Below are 19875 nucleotides of genomic sequence, written 5' to 3' on the forward strand. Positions count from 1 at the left end.
TTAATTTGAATATTTTTTTCATTTACTTTTAGGTGAATTGACAAAATAAAAATTTAGCAGCAAAACCCAGACTCAAGTTCCACAATCCCCCAATTCCTATATTTTATTTCAACCATATCAAAATCAAATCTGTAGGATGCACTTGCGCAGCAGAGTCCCACAACTACTTTGATTTCTCAAATACTATAGTTTTACCAAAATTTCTTACATGTATCCCAATTTGAAACTTTCCCCTGCAACCACAACAATCTCAGTCAACGGCCTGGAAAAAAAGCCTAATTGACATTGATCGCTGCTCTTCAGTCAACTGAAGAAACCAGTTTCTTAAAAGTTCTGCAGGCACACATTGACCTGACATGCCTGGAAGATTACCATTCTCCAGACTAGCTTTCTTAAAATCAAGGGATACAAGTCCAAGCAAAGCAGAAACGGATGCAAGCTGGATGGGGAGACCTGCTCTAATAGTAGTCTCCTGCCACAAGAAAGCAGATAACTTGGCTCTCAAGTTTTCAACCTCTTTATCTTCATATCCAACAGCATCAACTCCAAGCCTGAAAAAACAGACATCATTAATGGGATGAACTTCCTCAGTTTTACACAGCATCTACAGCTTAATGAGATATCATGGCACATCAAGTTATCAGCCTGGGTACAACAAAAATTTTTCTCCCCATATTAACATATTCTTGCCTCTCTTTTTTTACAAGAGATTTTTAAGCTTTACAATGGGAGGTAGCACTGTCTCCCATCCCATTAAGCCCACCCCATATGTCCCAGGATTTGAAGCCCGTATCTCCAAGATGATCTATGAAGTTTATACAACTGCAGTAACTTAAAATCACTAGAAAAAAAGCTTCTACCATCAGATTCAGAATGCAAACGAACTTAGTACTTCCAATATCAAGCTCCAGTTCAGTCAGGTTGTTTCTCTGATTAATGCATTTTCCAGTTTGATTAAATTTTAAGTCATCTCATAATAAGTTTTCACCAATATTTAGCAATAGACTCAACCCTTTCTTAAATCTGCTATATCCAACTTCTGATGCCGACGAATGTAGATTCCAAATTAAATCAAAGTTATCATTGAATTAATCCGGGTTCAATAATTAATTGCAGTAAACGTAAGTCTTTTCTTTTAGCTCAAGTTTCAAGCACTCTCCCATGTCAGTTGGTCTTCATCTGCAACCGTCTTTCTCTCAACTTCTAAAGTCTAATTCTATCTAGCTAAAAGCTAAATCCAAGTAATTTGTTTTTCCTGCATTGGGTTCCTACCAACATCATTATAGGAAAAATGGTGCTCCTGCCCACAGTTAGAACACTAATGTTTCCTCAAGGCAGAAATAATAATGACTATAAACCAAAGAAAGGGAAAGTTTAAAATATATGAGAAAAGGAAAAATTTAACGCAAGCATACCTCCCAAGTTGACCGAGAAGAATAACAATAGCAACACTAAGGTTCCCAAAGAAAGATGACTCCAACATGCTCCACAGCTGAGAAATGATTTTCCTGCATGTCCAGTCCCAGCCCTGTTTACAAGAAAACATAAAGAGAAGTAGGTAACTCAATACAAAAGAGCATGAAATTTCACTATTATAAAGCACAACCCAAAACCAAATATTAGACGTCTCTTCAGGCTTTTATTTATCAAAGAATTCAAGGCTGAAAGCTCTAAAAGTTTTGCTTCAGCCATTGGAAAGTAATAGCCAAACACTACTTTTGCAGTCCTTGTCTTTCCAAAGCAAAAGGTAAAAAAAATACTAGTTGCATCAAAAGCAGCTAAAAGAGTATCACTTGCTAAAAACATATGAAACACATACCATATTGCATGCAAGCAGCTCCATTAACGATAAGACATCACTGATGTCACACAAAGTCCCAGTGCCAACTGATCCTGAGTTTTTACAAGTTGAACTGTACATGTTTAAACAACAGGGAACCTCACAATTAATATCAAGGACACAGGTCAAATTCTGTTCAGCTTTATCCTCAGTGGATCTGGAACTTGAATTTGATGAATTGGATGTTAGATCTTGACACAAAAAGCCTGACCGGGCAAAATTTTGAAGCTTTGCAAAGAGTAATGAAACAACAGTATCCACAGAAAGGGCATCCTTAGAAAATGGGCAGCCAACACATGCAGGGAACTGAGGTTGAACATCATCCACCAACGGAAGAGTTGACGTAGCTACTGATGCACGTTCACTTTCAAGGAACGTGACTACAGATTTTAATACAGTCATTGTCAAACTGTAGTTTCTTAATGTGAAAAGTTTATCACCACCCACATAAGCAAAGACATGAAGAATAATCAGAACCACCGAGGTATCATATCTATGCATCCGGAAGATGTTGTACACAGCCTCACACAAAAAGCTAACAGAGTCAGCAGCTGTACATATTGAACCCAATATAATGCTACCTCCCACCAACAGGTCAGCTGAAGCAGCTTCATATGAAAATATTACATCCAAACCATCAACGGTAACATGTATTCCCGACTCATATTCAACAGAAGTCTCAGAAGATAGATTAGTACATGAAATAACTCTTCCCTCTATAAGAAAACCCTCAATTACACTAAGCAGATCTCCAAAACATAATTCAGACAATACACTTCTAGGCTCAGCATCAGATACCACTGCACCAAAAACAGCAGTTAAATAAAGCGAAAATGGAAATGAAAAATTATAAGAGCTAGTACAGATACAACAAATCCAGTGATAACCTAGAATAAAAGTTTTGAAGGTACCTTCAAGTATATGTTTGGCAAACAGAGTTAAGCAGGGAATGAAATCCCTAATAAGAGAGCACTTCCCCGAAGTAGCTTTACAGAAGTTGAGAAGTACCAGTGAGAAAAATGCACACGCCTTCTCCCTGAAATAAAAAACCATTAAATTCTAGAAAGAAATTCTCAGCATGACCAAATAAAATGACAAGAGAAATAAAGTACTCATGGAGTCCTCAAATCAGACAATTTGGCATATCTCGATAACACTAACACACTCACTTGGATGAAAGCTGTTCTTCCTGTTTAAGAGCTTGTAAAATTCTATGCACAACAAACTCTGTCTGAGCAGGTAAAGAGCAACGAGCCATACAAGTTTTAGTTGCACAAACAATCCTAGATACACTGCTATCATCCTTGATGTTAGAGAACACAATACAATATTTCGGGATACTTCCAATTGTTGATCTAGTTTCACTTTCAAATGGAATGCTTGCCAGTCTATCACTTGAACTAGGAATAACTGACATCTCCACTCCTACTCCAGAGTTTCGGGAGTGGCTTAAAAGGGCTTTTTCAGCTGGCATTGTACTGCATAAACCATTCTCATTACTCCTTGGAATGTCAAAAGAACAATAAGAACACTCGTTCTCATGATGTAATAATTTAGGTGAAGTGCCCACCCTATTACACTGCAAATTGTTGGAAACATTCTCCGCATTCTTAACACCACCACTGTCAGAAGATGCAAAATTTTCATTTTCATGAGAGAATCTTTCACAAACCTCATCCTGTAAACGTCTAAACTGGTTTGCCTCAAATGTTTCAATGCCTGGAAATTCCATCTCAGGAAGTGTAGGTGATATGGGCATTTCTACTGCAATCCTATAATATTCCTCCTCAGCAGCATTGTCCAAATCCAGCAATTTCATATAGTTTTTGTTCATTACCTCCTCAAAACCAACCATAATTTTGGGGTCAATTACATCAGGGTTGAACAATTGTTCAGGGCAACTTTGTATCTGCTTCATCTGCAGACCATCACAAGATTGCTCCATAGCTACCGTCTCTTCATGATATGTTTTTCTCTTCTTATGAAACCTATCATGCACAGGATAAGCAAAATCTTGCAGGTCAGGTCTAACATGTTTTGTATCCTCTCTGGGTTTGTCCATTGTTCCTACCATACGATGCAAAACAGATAGCTTCTCCTCAAGCTGTAGATGCAATTGCTTACTCTCACAGCAAAATTGATCAATAGATTCAACAGCATCAAGTATCATTTTCCTTTTTCTAATATCGCGATGAACTCCTCCAAGAAGACCAACAGGAAGAGAACTTCTCATATTATTTTCATCAACCACAGCAAGATTTTCATTGCCCCTAGTTTTTGCAACTCCTCCAGACATACTTGAAATAGTTGGTTGTAAATTTAAGTTTTCTTCACTCAGTTTTGCTGATGTAGTAACAGAAAAAGCACCCCTTTCCTGTGAGCCCACCAACTGTCTATCAGAAAAAGATGCTGTACTGGAACTTATTGCAGAACTCTGTAACATTTTTCGATTAGAGCCTCCAAGCAGAGACTCCAATTTAGAAGTAATACCTGTTAAGGTTTCAGTACAGTCCCCTCCTTGCATATGGTGCAAATGTGTATCATGTTGAACTGTTTCCAGAAGAGGATTGAATGGAGGTGTATCCATGCACCTAGATTTCAGCAGTTGGTGTTCAGTTTGAAGACATTTTTGACGTAAGTTTAGGCTGCATAAAGTCTTTTTCAACTTTGACAGTTGCATACTGCCAAAATCTCCACCCTGAAAAGCATATCAAACAATCCCACGTACAAACATGATCAGAATCTCAGTCAGAAATAATAACAAATAAAAGAAGACTGAAAGTTGTACATGTTAAGTGAACAACCTTATGCATTGCAGATTGAAACCCTAAAAAAAATAACTAAAGCCAAGAGAAAATTTTGTTCTTTGTAGGTAAGTATTAAAAGGTAGAATTTAGATTCATAAAATATAAGTGACCAAGTGAGATAAAATATACAATGAACACTTAGAAGGACTAAAGCTCTTTCTCTGTTCCCTCCCACAAAAGCCCCTCTTCTCTCGCCCCCCCCCAATTACTTCTTCAGCTCTCTTTCCCACCCTTCATTTGAGAATGTTCTATTTTGCCTTCTCTTCAGTTTATCCCAGACTGGGGAAATTAAATTACCAAGCACTTATGGGAGTTACAGAGAATCACAAATCGTATCAGTGATGTGCAAATGCATTCAAACAGCCCAGAAATTAAAGTAGCACTGAAAGCGAACTTATTCTCTACCCACCAGTTCAATGACACTAAAGAGGCATCAGGTAACCATCTGTCTGAGAAAAATCAACCAGTAGCAAAGTATAGTATCAAACGCCAAAACCTGTATGCTACTTTTCAAAAGCGAATTACATCACTATGATAATCAATCAGGAAAACAATGAAATTTCAAGGCAAGAAAATATAGAAACTGCAACAGAAAAAGAAGACAGATATATGCATATGAATGAGAAACTAACCTTTCCCATCTCATCTATACCTTCAGAAGGGGTTGAGAAACATTTATCTAGCGCATCCAAGCGTTTCAAAAATTGAATTAACTCAAGCTTCATGCAACCTAGTTCTTGCTGCAAGAGATTGCTACGGCCTTTTTTCAACCTAGCCACATCTATTGCATGCTTTACTCTTTTCTTTTGAAATTTTAGTTGTTTTTTCAAAAGCTTTACTTCTACTTCAGCACTAATACCTTTGGCAGAAGAAACAACCAACTTGTCGACCATATTTCTAGCAGATGAGAGTTCATGCATTTGCTTCTGCAGTTCATTAATCTTAAGCCTAGCATCTTCTAACTGCTTCAACATATGATCGGCGCAATGTTTTCCTCCCTTAGCCTTCTTAGTGTTCACTTCTACAAGCTTTCTTTTATTTTGTGCTTTCCTCATCTTTGAATCTGCTGGCTTTTTCTCACTAATAGCCTTCTCTTTCTCAGCCTCCTCAAATTGCAAAGATTCAGAAACTGCCCTAAACTTATCGTCTTCTACATTCAACACCCCCATTTCTGCAGTCTTCTGTATTTTTGCAGCTGCAGCACCAATATTTCTATCTGCTTGGTCAAAACGATCCTCCCCCAAACCTCTTGAGCCACGTAACTTCTTCGCTAGGTCTTCATTCCTTCTTCTAGCCTCTTCCAGCTGTTTGGTCATATTGTCAGCAAGCAACTTTTCTTCTACAGCTTTCTTCTTAGTCGCTTCCGCTTTAGCGATCTCAAAATCGGCCCATTTTCTTGCTTCAACAGCCTTCTTCTTGGTTTCTTCTGCAATCTTTCTTTGCGCCTCTGCTTCAGCCATCTGTAAATCAGCATGTTTTCGTTCTTCAACTGCCTTCTTCTTAATCTCTTCTGCAATCTTCTTCTGCTCCTGTGCTTTAGCCATCTCCAAAGCCACATGTTTTCTTTCTTCAACAGCCTTCTTCTTCGACTCTTCTGCAATCTTCCTTTCCTCCTGTGCTTTAGCCATCTCCAAAGCAGCATGTTTTCTTTCTTCAGAAGCCTTCTTCTTCAATTCTTCTGCAGTCTTCCTCTTCTCCTGTGCTTTAGCAATCTCCAAATCAGCACATTTTCTTTCTTCAACAGCCTTCTTCTTCAATTCTTCTGCAGTCTTCCTTTGCTCCTGTGCTTTAGCAATCTCCAAATCAGCACATTTTCTTTCTTCAACAGCCTTCTTCTTCATCTCTTCTGCAACCTTCCTCTCCTCCTGTGCTTTAGCCATCTCCAGATCAGCACATTTTCTATCTTCAACAGCTTTCTTAGATTTTTCGACAAACTTCCTCTGCTCCTTTGCTTTAGCCATCTCCAAATCAGCACATTTTCTTTCTTCAACCGCCTTCCTTGTTTCTTCCTGTAGCTGCTTAGTTGCTTCATCAAACTTTGACTTCTCAAAAACCAATTTGCACTTTGCTTCACTAACTTCTTCTCTTAATGCCTCCAATTGTGTTCTATAATCCTCAGCCTTCTTTCGTTCCATATCAGCAAGCCTTCGTTCTTCACCAGCCTTACTCTTCACAATGTCTGCATGTTTTTCAGCTTCAGCAGCTTTCTTCTTTTCCAGATCTGCCCTCTTCTTCTCTTTCTCAACAAGCTCCTTGAGCCAGCTTATTTCTTTCTCCCTGTCTGAAAGACTAGCTTCAAGAAGCTTTATTTCTTCAAATTTATGCTCAACATCTGAATCACCTTTTTGCTGTAAGTTGGATATCTCAGACTTCAGACCAGATAACTCATTCTCTAATAAGCCTCTTAAAGCCAGTTCCTTTTTTTTGCCCTCTTTCTCCACCTCAGCTCGTGCCTGCTCATCTTCATATGCTACAAAGGGCAAAGTTACCAATTAGGGGAACAAACCAAATAGGGGAACAAATATTGAAGGACAATTGAAATTGAATTTCTAATCCTTTCCTATAAAGATCAACACAAATAAATTCACAATAGATGGAAGAAGACTCGCCTAAATGTATGAAGCACACCCTTTTACTGCAGGCAATAATGTTTCAGCTAAATCCTCAAACTTCTACTATAATTAAGCATTAAATATAAAATCAAACCCTAAACAAACACAAAGAATGAAACAAGGGATGTTACATTACATAGAGTGGCATTATACTTACCTTTCTTGAGTTTCAAATTCTGGGCTTGAATATTATCACATTCTTTTTCGAGTAGGCGCACTGCTTGCTTAAGACATATTCGCCCCTTTTCTATCTTCAAATATTTATTTTTCCACTAGAAAAGAAAATAAATAAGAAAAAAGAAAATCGAGAAAAAGGAAAGAAGAATTATGGAAATAAATACTGCAAAACGTGCTTCTCTAAAATGAAAGCGTAACTTACCACTTGACAGCAAGGAGAGACTTGGACGTCCTCCCATGGCGCGCCCGTAATACTCGTCTCAGGCGTGTTAGGAACGTCCGCCGCCATTACTGCAAAAGCTTAAAGGATTCGAGATTAGGAAATCATCAATAAAAAAAAAAACTTTTGTTAAATTTAATACTCAGGGATGGCGCCTTACATGTTCAAATCAACTGCCGCAAAAATAAATAAATAAATAAATAAATTAGGAAACGAAAGAAAAACCCTAAACCTTTGATCCGAGATTTCCTTGCACCGGCGAGAAAAAAGAGTTTAATGACCCGACCAAAGAGGATATGCGCATGGGTCGAACCGACTCTGAATCGTTTTGGTAATTATTTAATTTTTTGTTAATTTCTATAATAATCCCTGTAGTATTCATTTTATGTGAATTTAGTCCCTGTAGTATTCGAATTACTCCAATTTAGTGCAAATGGTAGTGATTTTGACGTGGTTTTGAGTAAGCTAGAGGTGGAATATGCTGGTGAGGTGGCTGATATAGATAGGTGAGTAGATTTACACATGGAAAATGTCGAGAAAATAAGAGATAAAATTATCAAATCCGAATGAAATACTAATGTGTGTCATTATTATTTTTTATTCAAAATCCCATGTCACCTATTTTAACTGCGTGAAAAGAGAAATAAAACTAAGAAATATTTAAAAACATGAAAATTAAAAAAACAGTTTTTATTTTTTTTTGATAAAATTATATATTTAAAAATCGTAAAATTTCAAAATTTTTTTCTAAAATACGAAAATGTAAAATATTTTTAAAAATATTTTTTTCAAAAAAAAAAGATTGAAACTTTCAAAAAATCATAAAAATAAACTTTTTTAATAAAAATATAATTTTTAAAGTAGTCGAAAAATTGAAAAAGTGATTTTCATTTTTCAAACTTTTAAAATTTTTACTTTAAACATTTTATGATTTTTAAATATTTATTTTTTATGATTTTTTTAAATATAATTATATGATTTTTACTTTTCTATTGTTTTAGGAAATATCATGTAAAATAATATAAAAATTATTCAATTATCTAACCAAGACTTATCAAAACAGTCTATAAAATAATACTCCTCAAAATCTTAACTTTTACCAACACAAAAGCTTATTAAAATATCACATCAATTAAATTAGCTATAATAAATTTATCCTTCAACGTTTATATATTTTATTAATTTGATCTTTATTTCTGTTTTCTAGTTAAATTTAGTTATTAATATTTTAAAACAATCAAATAATTTTTTTAATGAAAATGTTGATTAAAATATTAATTTTTTAACGATTTAGTGTGGCAACTTAAGTGACAAATCACGTGTACTTAATGTTGATATGACGTTATTTATCTTTTATATCACGTCAATAAATAATTTAAAAATTATTAAAATATTTTAAATATATAGGATGAAGTACATGTTTAAAAATAAAAAGTTTGTCAATATCTCCCTTGAAAAACAATAAATTGACACTTTTTAAAATGTTAATAGTTAAATTCAATTCTTTTTAAAAAATTGAGAACGAGTCAATTTTAATTTTAAAAGTAAAAAGTTAAATTAACAAGTAATATAAACTTTATTACTAAATTTATTGTTATGCTGTCAAATTAAAAACACCATTGTTATTTTCTTTCTTTAAAGCATCATTACTTAATTGGATTTTGAAAAAATTGAAAACCCCATATCTAAATTGGGTTGGATTAAGAAAAGGTAAAAGGCCCAAATTTGAAGTGGATTTAAACGGAAGCTGACCAACCCAGCCCTTCTCTTCCCTGCCCTCCCAGGTGAAGCGTAACGGCAAACAACCAAACGTACTTATTTTGGAAGTAGAAGCGTTGATTTTGAATTGTTTGGCGCGTGCATTGCAGAGGATTGAATAGGAACCGCCATCGATGGTTTTTAGAAAAGGTTTTAGCTTGAATTGGTCTTAATCGGCATGGCGGAGTCCACAATGAATCTCAAGATGTCGTCTTCTCCTCCTCTCTTTGTCTCCTCGAATCTGCCGCCCTTTCACTCGTTGCTCATAACCCATCACTCCTTTCACTTTTCCACGCCCCTTCTTCTTCTTCTCCACCATGACCTCCTCCCAACCACTTTCTCAGGTTTATCTACTTTCCCTCTGCCCATTTCCTTTTTCTTTTACTTTTGTTAGCAATGATCTCAATACGAACAGTATAAACAACGGTAGTTTACAGAACACACTATGTTTTTTTTTTTTCTGTATATATTCTTGCTTCTGTTACAACACTCTATGTTGTGTTGAAGAAAACCTAAACCATAGATTTTGAATTTGAGTGAATCAGTCAAGACATACAGAGGATTATCTACCGTTTTCGTTATATTCACCTTTTATACAGTCCTTTTTCAAAATTTCCTTCACACGCAAATTAGTAAAATTACTATTAGCTGTGGCATTGGTGTATAGAGCATTTACCTGTAAAAATGGAATTCCAATAACGAGGATAAGTGTAAATAGTCTTTTGCTTTTTATACAATCTTGAGTAGTTACTACTTCTTCCTTCTCTTCTACTTGGAAATGGTTAGTCAATGAGGTGATTATGTTGCACAAAACTTTCCAATTTATTTTTAGATAAACTGATATGGCCCTGAGCTAGAAGCTGCTATTGATTCTCATATTTGTTTACAATCTCTAGTAACACATTAAAACTGTACATTTAATGTAAATTAAATCGGAGTAAGAGCATAGACTAGTTCTTAGCTTTCATGTCACTAGTCTCATGGCTTCAATGGTTATGACCTTAAATATTCAATTATCATAACCGTGTTTTTTCCCTCTTTTTGCAGTGTAGATTTCCTCGATGTTTCAAATCCTTTTTCTTTTGTTCTTATATGACAGGGACCATATATTCGTACCCGAGAGAATCCTTACTTTGAAGGTCTATTAGTAAAAGGTGGCTCTTTAACAGAAGAATCTTCTAACTCTAACTTTGGAGGCATTTATGATGTCCAGAAGGTTTCCAGGTCTAGATCAGATATTGGTGACTCAGGGCGCAAAAACCTTGATTTGGATATATCTGAAAAGCGTATGGAACCAGCTTTTGGTGATTCAATATCAGATGCTATTCTTCAACCATTTATCCGAGTATCAAATGATAGTTGGTCAAATGCTGTGAGGCCACCTGCATCTGTCCTATCAGACATTCAGTCAGAGTCAAACTTTCATTTGGATAACCCAAGTGATTCAATGAAAGACTCACTTGATCATTATGTAACTTCTCTGTTGAGAACTGAAAAATCATATAAGGTTATGAAAAAAAGAACCAGCTTGCCAAAAATTCCTCTTCCTCAGTCTGCAGCTTCATTTTATAATGGATATTCACCACGAATGGAAATTGTAGAATCCTGTGAAAGCGTTAACAGACTTAACTTTTTTCTCAAATCGAGAAGGGAAGAGGTTGATGCTGGTGTTCCAGGAAGGTTCCTTCATGCTGTTATTGGGCAAGACGTCCCTGGTAATTATATGTTGTCTTCTCTTACCATAATAATTAAAGAAGTCCTGAAGTCTTATCTTTTGTTTTTGCTATGCTTATAACTCTTTCCACTTCATTTGCTTCTAACCAAGAACTAGATGAAGCTACTTTATTTCTTGTTTGATTTGTGAGAAGCATACACCTAATCCTTATGTGCATGAGGCGGTAGGTGATTATGTAACTTAAGCTTAGTCCTCAAACATGCTTTTGCATCTTTCTTCTTGCGAGTGCATTGAAGTTGTTTCCATTCTTTACCTGTACTTTTAAGTCTCAAGTTTCTTCAATTAATGAATTAATTTTATTTATTTGGCAACAAAAAATTTGGAAGACTGGTGAGGAGGTATTGTGTTTTCAGTATTGAGAAATTCAAAATCTTTGGGATGAAGAAAAGGAATGCTCTACCACAATTTTATTCTTCCGCTTCTTGCCATGAATTTTATATTCTGATATCAGAATTTTCAATTTTCAGATGTTGGCTCTGTTGCTTCAGCAATCATGTATGCCTTCTACTTGAATGAAACACTGGAAAATGATCAGTTCTTTACTGTTCCTGTCATCAACATAAAGAGGACAGAGCTGAACTCACATGCTGAATTAAAATGGTTGCTGGATTCTTGTCAAATTGATCAGTCATCCTTAATCTTTATTGATGAGGTATGTTCAGCTCAACTGATGTAATACCTATATTAACATTGTTCTGCCTGCTTTGAATCTTTTAAGAGCTACTTTTCTATGCATTCAATTTTATGGCTTTTAGAAGACCTTATTAAACTTTTTCAATTCTTAACATCTGACCTGCTCAGTTGGATAAAATATTCATAACTAACATTTTGTTTATGTAACTCCTATAAGTGGCCCAAAAGGGAGTATATATTTCTCAAGTGCTAACAGCTATTAAATGCTTAGGTTCAGATATTTGAGTGTATGGTGCTATTCTTTTATCTGCAGATCATTTCACAGATACCTTGTCTGATAAATTTCAAAATATGATTTAAGTTTAATTCCCAACTTTAATTGACCATTTCTTCTTGATGTTGAATGATGGGCAGATTGATCTATCATATTATGACTTGTTTGGGAGTCTTAAGTTAGTTCTATTAAATGGTTACAAGCTTCCGAGTAAACAAGAGGTAATATTCTACAAGAACTGAAAGACCTTTTGACCATCAGAAATGATTTATATAGCTTCCTATGTACAGGCACTAAAAGAATCAGTCATTGAAATCTTTAACTGCAAAGAGGTATATATACAACTGAATATGGCTAATTTCATGCCTTCTTTTTTATTTGAATCTGAAAATATTAATAACAGATATTCACCTTTATCTACAGGGCGAATTTGCGTACCCTTGGGTTGAGAAAGCCACCGTGGGACAGGTCTGACATGAGAGTTTAAGTTGTGTTATTCTATATTATTTGACTATTATCCATTCTTATTGTCATATTAATTATTTAATTGTCTTGCTTTTTCTTGATTTGTTATGCCGATATCATTATATTTTGATGATGTGGTTTTCCCTAAGGAGAATAACTTATGTTTCTGGGATGTGGCTCCCAATAAGGAGAATTACTAGCAAGCTGATAGTGTTTAGCATACCAAGTTATGTTCTAGTTATTGAATATCTAGTATAGTTACTTTTGTCTTACTGAGATAGTCACAAGAGGCCTTAAAGCCAATGTTAAAGCATAAAGCTATCTTTTGCAAGTATATCCCATCCAATATATTGTTAATATTACCTTGTTATTTGTCATGATCTTGTTTTTTTTTTTATGTTTCATCATGTTATCAATATTCATGAAACCTGCTCTTGGTGTTCATAGTGTTACTCAATTGAGTGGGTTCTCTTTAAAGAGACAGAGGGATCTGTTTCCTTTCTATCTGGAAAATAATTCTAGGATGGATTCTCCTACACTTGAATGCTATTCCAGGGCAATTGGAGCTCTTTTATCCAATCAGTTCACAGAAATTTCCAGTAATTTGCTTGGTTAACTCTCTTCATAAAGTATTTTGTCGATAACTAGTGCAGTTTATAGTCCAGTTAAAATATTGTCATCCAAATGATTATCAAGTGCGCCTTCTATTTTCAATCTTGATTATTCAATATGCATCATCAGACATAGTATCACACTAAAAATGTATTAGGCATGAATGAAGACAAAGAAGGGATCTTTAATAGCGTTACCAGTTTTCTAAGCTCAAATTTTACTATTCCTTTTTGCTTTGTTTATTGTTGGTAAAGAACAAAATTGTTATGGACATGTGTCATAATTTTTAAAGTAGCGAAGTTAGGCTCCTTCTGGTTGATGCTTTTTCTATTTACTGTGTTCTATATAAAGTTAAAAGCAAAAGATTGTATATTTTATTTTACTTTAGAGTTTATTTTTATACAAGAAAAGTAATGACATGAACAACACTGTTCATACTTAATCGTTCTTTTATCTCAATTTGATTAAGAGTGGGAATTTCATTTTCGAAACAGTAGCATGTCTTGTTTTCAGTGCTATTTTTCCTTTTAAAGCAAAACAAACGATGACATGCATATTGTTGCAGTTACCGAAATGGTTAGCAACAGCAACTAAGAACATTAGTTGGCTTTTTGTTATTTGTCATGTGTGTTTCTTGTGAAGCTCCCCCCCCCCCTCTCTCCTTTTAATATATGCTTTTAAATCTACTCTGTTATAAAATAGTATGGGGGGTCTTGTTTAACAGCATTCATGTATGCAGGAGTGCTCATCTTGTACACTTATTGCTGAAAACTTTGCAATGACATCGCCTCAGATTTTGGCAGGACAAGGATTCTGCCGACTTTTGGTACTTATTGCAGTTTCTTTTGAATATTCAACTGTTTGCTTCCTTTCTATCTTTATGATTTTATATATTCTAGCATTAACTAATATTTTCCTATTTATTTTTCAAATTAATCAAGAGCGATACTTACGGAAGCAACTAGCTCATAACAATTAAAGCATTCACTTGCACTTTGCAAGTGGTTATCATATTTAGCAGTAAGTATTTAATTTCGGAGTTACTTTTTCATAAAACCAAAACTTGAAGGTTAAAATAGTAAGTCAAAAATTAAGAGCTAAATTGCTGGAACTGAATTTTTTCGTTGAATTCTAACATTTCGAGCTGAAATGGAATTAAATTCTTTGATCGGTATAACAGCTTAGGTCTGCTTGACAGTATAAGAAAATCACATTAAGTTGAAATTCTTATATAAGAACTTAAAGAAAAATGATCGACAATACAATCTTTGCAATGTTTGTATTCACAATAATTGCATTGCAATGCTGGAGGCGAAGTGCTTACTTTATAATTGTGCTTCTGCGGTGTGATGGTTATAACAGTGAAGAATAGTATCTGTGTTAATATTATAGAGATATGATTTTATTCCAAAATTTTTGGAGTGGTGGTTTGATTGCTGATGGTACTCGTATACCAAATGATCTAGCATAGATGTTATTGGATAAATTAAGGCGCCTGGTCAAAATTTCTTATGCTACTTTGTTGTTGTTTTTTCTTCTTCCGCAAAAGTTGCCAAAAATAAATGCAACTAAGAAAAGCAAAACCATTTCACTCATGATCTGACCTTGTTGACTAAGGGTGAGTTTGGATGGGCGGTGCGTTTACTTGCGGTTAGTGTAAAAACAGCGGTGGCGGTGAGATTAGATACTGTAGCGTGAGATAAAAAGTAAGCTAAACGCACTACACCACCGCCCCATGCCCACCCTAAGGCTAGTATAGTTGAGTTTTTACATCAGCAAGTTCTTTCAACGATATTTAGATCTGGGGTACGCTGAACTGCAATAAAGTTGGCTCTAAGGCCTGTGTCTGGGAGGAAATATGACCTTAAAGGCAGAAGGGTTTGGCCCAAGCAAGTCCGATTCTGTTAGGTTTGTTGCTCTTCTTCCTAGCTTCTACTAAGGAAAGAGAGAACAGCTAGTCAAAGTAATATTATGCTGAATAACCCTAAAAGTAGATATGGCATCAAGCCTAACACTTGACCCTTTTCCGGGATTGACTACTGCTTATCAACAAATGTAAGCAGTTCTCAGTCAAAAGAGAAAGCTATTCCTCTTAGCTGTCAAACAAGTGAATGGATGTTCCTTCCGAGGGAGGGGAAAACTGTGTTATCCATGAATATGGAATTTTTACTTTTTGATACTCTGAAAATGTTGTTTGCTTCTGTGTCCAAAGTAGAAGCATGATTTTACTTTTTGCTTCCAAAAGCAAGTAGCAAAAATGATAGAACCCAACTGATTTCCTGAATTTCGTGTCTGGTTGATTCAGTGAAATAATATTAGGAGCTGTAAATGAAATTGTGATCAAAGTCAACCAAATGAGACAAGCTGAAATTTTACTTATGTGCAGTTAGCTGGTATTCTGTTAGACACTGGAAATCTGTCAAGTCCTGATTCTACGACCAAGGATAAATACATGGCTACATTGTTGCTCAATGGAGCTGGTCGTTTTGGATGCAATGGCCTGTACCAGATATGTAAGCTCTTTTTGACCTAATTCCTCCCTTTATTCTCTCTTCACTCTCTCTCTCCTCCAAACAAGAATATGGAAATAATCCAATCTCACTCCATATTCACGTGTTTTTTACTTAGGCTAATGTTTGGATCTAAAACTCATGATTTGCAGTGCGATATAAACTATATGATGTGTCTGAGCTGAGAGTAGCTGATATTTTGGGAAAAGATTTCAAGAAGTGGACAAGAGTAGGTTTGTACTTGCACTTTGACTATATTTGATTGAATTTCCATTAAGTGAATGATAGTAGCTGACACTCAACATTACTTTCAAGTGTTAACATCACATAGTGAGGAAATCTAATGGTTTATTATTTTGGGTTGTATGGATTAGGTTTTTAGGATTTAGGGGTTTATGGTTTATGGCTATAGAGTTTGAGTTTAGGGGTTTATGGCTTAGGGGTTTTAGTGTTGATATTTTAGTGTTTTTAAGGTTTAGGACTTTGTATTTTTAGCGTTTAGGGTTTATGGTTTCATGGCTTAGTGTTTTGTGTTTTTGGGTTTTATGGTTTTTAGTTTTTAGGGTTTAGGATTCATGATTTTTAGGGCTTATGATTTATGGTTTTTAGGGTTTATGATTTACGGTTTTTAGGGTTTATGGTTTTATGTTTATGGGTTAGGGTTTAGAGTTTTTATGATATATAGTTTTTTGGGGGGGTGTTTAGGGTTTAGGGTTTTATTTATTTTAAGGTTTATGGTTTAGTGTTTTATTGTTTGGGATTTAGGGTTTTTATGGTTTTATGATTTAAGGTTTTAATGTTTATTAATTTTAGGGTTTAGTGGTTTAGGTTTAGGGTTTTAAGGTTTATGATTTATGGCTTAAGGTTTTGGTGGTGGTGTTGTTTTAGGGTTTATTGTTTTATTGTTATTAGGGTTTAGTGTTTTTGAGGTTAAGGTTTTAGGGTTTTATGTTTTATGTTTTAGGGTTATTGTTTAGTGCTTAAGGTTTTTTGTTTAGGGTTTATAATTTAAGGTTTTAGTGTTCTTAGGGTTTATTATTTTTAGGGTTTAGGATTTTATTATCATGGTTTTTAGGTTTATGGCTTTATTACTTATGGTTTATGATTTATGGTTTATGGTTTATGGTTTTAAGATTTAGGGTTTAGTAGTATTTTGTGTTTATTGTTCTTAGGGTTTTTAAGGGAGTTTTATGTTTTTATTTTTAGGGCTTAGGGTTTTATTGCTAATGATTTAGGGTTTAGAATGTATGATTTTATTTTTTTTAGGATTTTAGAGTTTGGGTTTAGGATTTATTGTTTAGGGTTTAGGTTTTATGGTTTTAGTATTTGTAGAGTTTATTGTTTTTAGTATTTAGGGTTTTTATTTTTAGGGTGTTTAGGTTTTTATGTTTAGGGTTTATTGCTTATAGTTTAAGGTTTATAGTTTATATTTTAAGGGTTAGTGTTTATGGTTTTATTATTTTTAGGGTTTAAGAATTATGGTTTATTGTTTTTGTTTTTAGGGTTTAGTGTTTTTATTTTTAAGGTATTATGTTTTTATGTTTAGGGTTTCTTGTTTTAGTGCCTATGGTTTTTAGGTTTAGGGTTTTTTAAGGCCTATGATTTTTAGGATTTATATTTAGGGTTTTGAATTTAGGAATTAGGAGTTATAGTTTTAGATTTGAGTTTCAGGGTTTTTAGATCTATGAGTTTAGGATTTTTAGTTTATTGTTTGTTGTTTAGGGTTTAAGATTGTATGGTCTAGAATTTTAGATTTAGGGTTTTGCAATTTTTTGAATTTAGTGTTTGTGATTTTATGTTTATGGTTTTTGTGTTTATTGTTTTTTATTTATGGTTTAGCATATAGTGTTTAGTGTTGTAAGGTTTAGGGTTTTTTGGACTTTTGTTGTGTGATTCATGATTCTCTGTTTGTGTAATTGCCATTCAATTGCATTCGGTTAACTTGGATTGTTAAACCAGGCAAGGCAGACAACTCTTGTTCAAGGTTAACGGTTGCACATGTTGGTATGAGTTCTGTTGGCATTCCAGTGGAGCAGCTTCTTTCACATGGCGAGGCCTCAACTAGGGAAATAAAACATTTTCTTCGTGAGTTGTTAAAAATATGAATTAAATCACTTGAGAGTCTGTTTTTCTATCCCTGACTTTTTGCCCTGCATATCAGAAACGGAGAAACTTCGTCTGCTCATGATTGTTTCAGGATATTATGATCAACAGAAGAATTTCAAGGTCTGGATTCTCGTAAAATCCGTTTATTTATTCATTTTTTCTTCTAGAGTGTAGACTTGCTGTCATTATACGATTTGAAATTGGAAAATTTTAACCTATGGTTAATTGTTGGAGAGCTTGTTTTGTTTCTGAGTATCGTAAAAGTTAAAGTTCTAGGAAGACTGAACAGGCAGTATGTTATTAATAAATTTAGTGTTGATCATGCACTTGATAGAGACATCCTGGTAGTTGGGGATTCTTTTCGTTTCAGATTACAGGGTACACAATTAGTCAAATTTGCATACAGAGAAAAGTAAAAGCAATATTGCTTTCTTGTGAATGTATGAATGTTATGTAGAGAGAGATCCTAGTCTCAACTGAATCTGTGGAGGTGATGAAGAATCTACTCTTCTTCTTCAATTCCAATGCTTCTCAACTGCCTCTCATAGCTGTTCATCAACCAGGTCTGCTTTATCTCAACCCATCTGTTGATGAATAGATAAAATTTGCAGATGTTTTGAAATATTGGATATATGTCTCTTCTTAAGTATAATTGCATGCACCGACTGAACGAGTTTGATTTGTTTCTCCTTTATTTTAGGTATAGGGGAGGAGATGAAGGCGTTCGAGATTGATAAGGTTACATCAAGAAAGACAATCGAGCGGCTTTTGGAACAGTTTGGCGGCCCCTTCAACCAACACCGACCTTAATAATTATCATCATTATGTGCCTAAACAACATCATCAACATGAAAGTAAATGAAGATTTTGATGTATGATAGCTGCAAACATAATCATAATCATGTTTAAGAGTGCACGCCTACCTTTAGATTTGGATTTTGGTTTCGTATGTAATTCTATGTTGAAATATATATCTTCGAACAGTGCACATTTTCTCCCATTCAAAGGCATTACTCGATAAAATTTCGAAATTTTGTTTTAACCAAGAATATTTCAAACCGAAAGCTTAGCACTACCATCACCTGACAAACGTCCAACCAACTGGTAGCAAAGTGACGCAAGTTTAATCATTTTACTTGAATCCGTAATTGCAGCAACATCAACTAAGAACTTGAAGTCTAATGCAGCATTTTCTAAGGTGATATTGCACTCGTCACATGGCAAATGAAATGTGTGAGTCTTCAGATCAAACATCCTAATCAATGTTCCTGTTACAAATTCTTTAGCATCCACCCAACCTCTTTTCGTTTAGCTTTTTTTCCTCTCTTTTTCAGTTTTTTTTTCTTTTTGTCAACTTATTTAAAAAAATTAACACAGGTGTTGCCAATGTGTTGAGCAACATCAAAAAAAAATATTTTGTTATCCCATATCCTATTTTTTAGTGTATTAAGTAGAAAAAATTGGTATTTTTGAAAATTTTATATAAAATGTTGTTAATATGTCAAGCAATACTACTTTAAAAAATTGTTATTTTTTCCCATAACATTATTAAATATAATTTATGACAAAATATAAGTGATGCCGCTTAACGGTGAGATGGCACTCATATTCACTATAAATTTCAACTTATTCTCTTAATTAATCTTTACTTCATATCATTTTTATTATTTTTTTATAAAATAACCCACATGTAACACTATTTAAGTCTTCTAAGAACCACACCACCTAAGTTTACTAGGTTTTTGGCCTACAAAAATTAAAAATAAATAAATAAGATAAGATTTGAAATTACCGCTTATCTTTACCTTGTTGACTTCCAGCACTGAACTTAGTTAATGGAAAAAGATTTGAAACCTTTACTATACATATTTTGAAATGTGAGGCTTTACTATACATATTTGAAACCTGAGTTTAGGAAGCAAATTGTATTATTATATATAATTATAATATGTAAGTTTCTTGTTTCATTTTCGATGATTATATTTTATCTAAATTAATTAATAGTGAAATTAAAGAAAAAAAAACAATGTCCCAGTATCAATTTAGGTAGTCCAGGTATATGAGTTATCTATGATTCTAATTGCAAATTATGGTCGTCCCCAATTATAATATGTAGAACCCTACAA

The 19875-nt window shown here is 34.3% G+C and overlaps 2 protein-coding genes across 3 annotated transcripts; one reads left to right on the forward strand and one right to left on the reverse strand.

Moving 5' to 3' along the window:
• LOC107958507 (uncharacterized) lies at positions 1 to 7989 on the reverse strand. Of its 2 annotated transcripts, none has more exons than XM_016894307.2 (9): positions 7889 to 7989; positions 7639 to 7727; positions 7417 to 7531; positions 5280 to 7117; positions 3010 to 4538; positions 2752 to 2876; positions 1820 to 2640; positions 1416 to 1528; positions 1 to 551 (listed from the first exon to the last, which is right to left on the reverse strand). In XM_016894307.2, exons 2-9 carry the CDS (start codon positions 7723 to 7725, stop codon positions 251 to 253), a joined length of 4929 nt encoding a protein of 1642 aa, XP_016749796.2. In that variant the 5' UTR covers positions 7726 to 7727; positions 7889 to 7989; the 3' UTR covers positions 1 to 250. The 2 variants fall into 2 exon arrangements, with proteins under 2 accessions (XP_016749796.2, XP_016749797.2); XM_016894308.2 differs by having other exon boundaries at positions 7817 to 7965.
• Positions 7990 to 9446: 1457 nt separating this feature from the next.
• On the forward strand, positions 9447 to 18791 carry LOC107958506 (exopolyphosphatase PRUNE1). Its single transcript, XM_016894306.2, has 13 exons — positions 9447 to 9758; positions 10514 to 11129; positions 11617 to 11801; positions 12197 to 12277; positions 12347 to 12388; positions 12480 to 12524; positions 13873 to 13959; positions 15520 to 15646; positions 15796 to 15876; positions 17603 to 17728; positions 17805 to 17869; positions 18207 to 18312; positions 18450 to 18791. The coding sequence occupies exons 1-13, from the start codon at positions 9732 to 9734 to the stop codon at positions 18557 to 18559; spliced, it is 1698 nt and encodes a 565-aa protein (XP_016749795.1). The 5' UTR covers positions 9447 to 9731; the 3' UTR covers positions 18560 to 18791.
• Positions 18792 to 19875: the final 1084 nt, after the last annotated feature.

This window comes from Gossypium hirsutum, chromosome A05 (genome assembly GCF_007990345.1).
Source record: "Gossypium hirsutum isolate 1008001.06 chromosome A05, Gossypium_hirsutum_v2.1, whole genome shotgun sequence".
Lineage (NCBI taxonomy): Eukaryota > Viridiplantae > Streptophyta > Magnoliopsida > Malvales > Malvaceae > Gossypium > Gossypium hirsutum.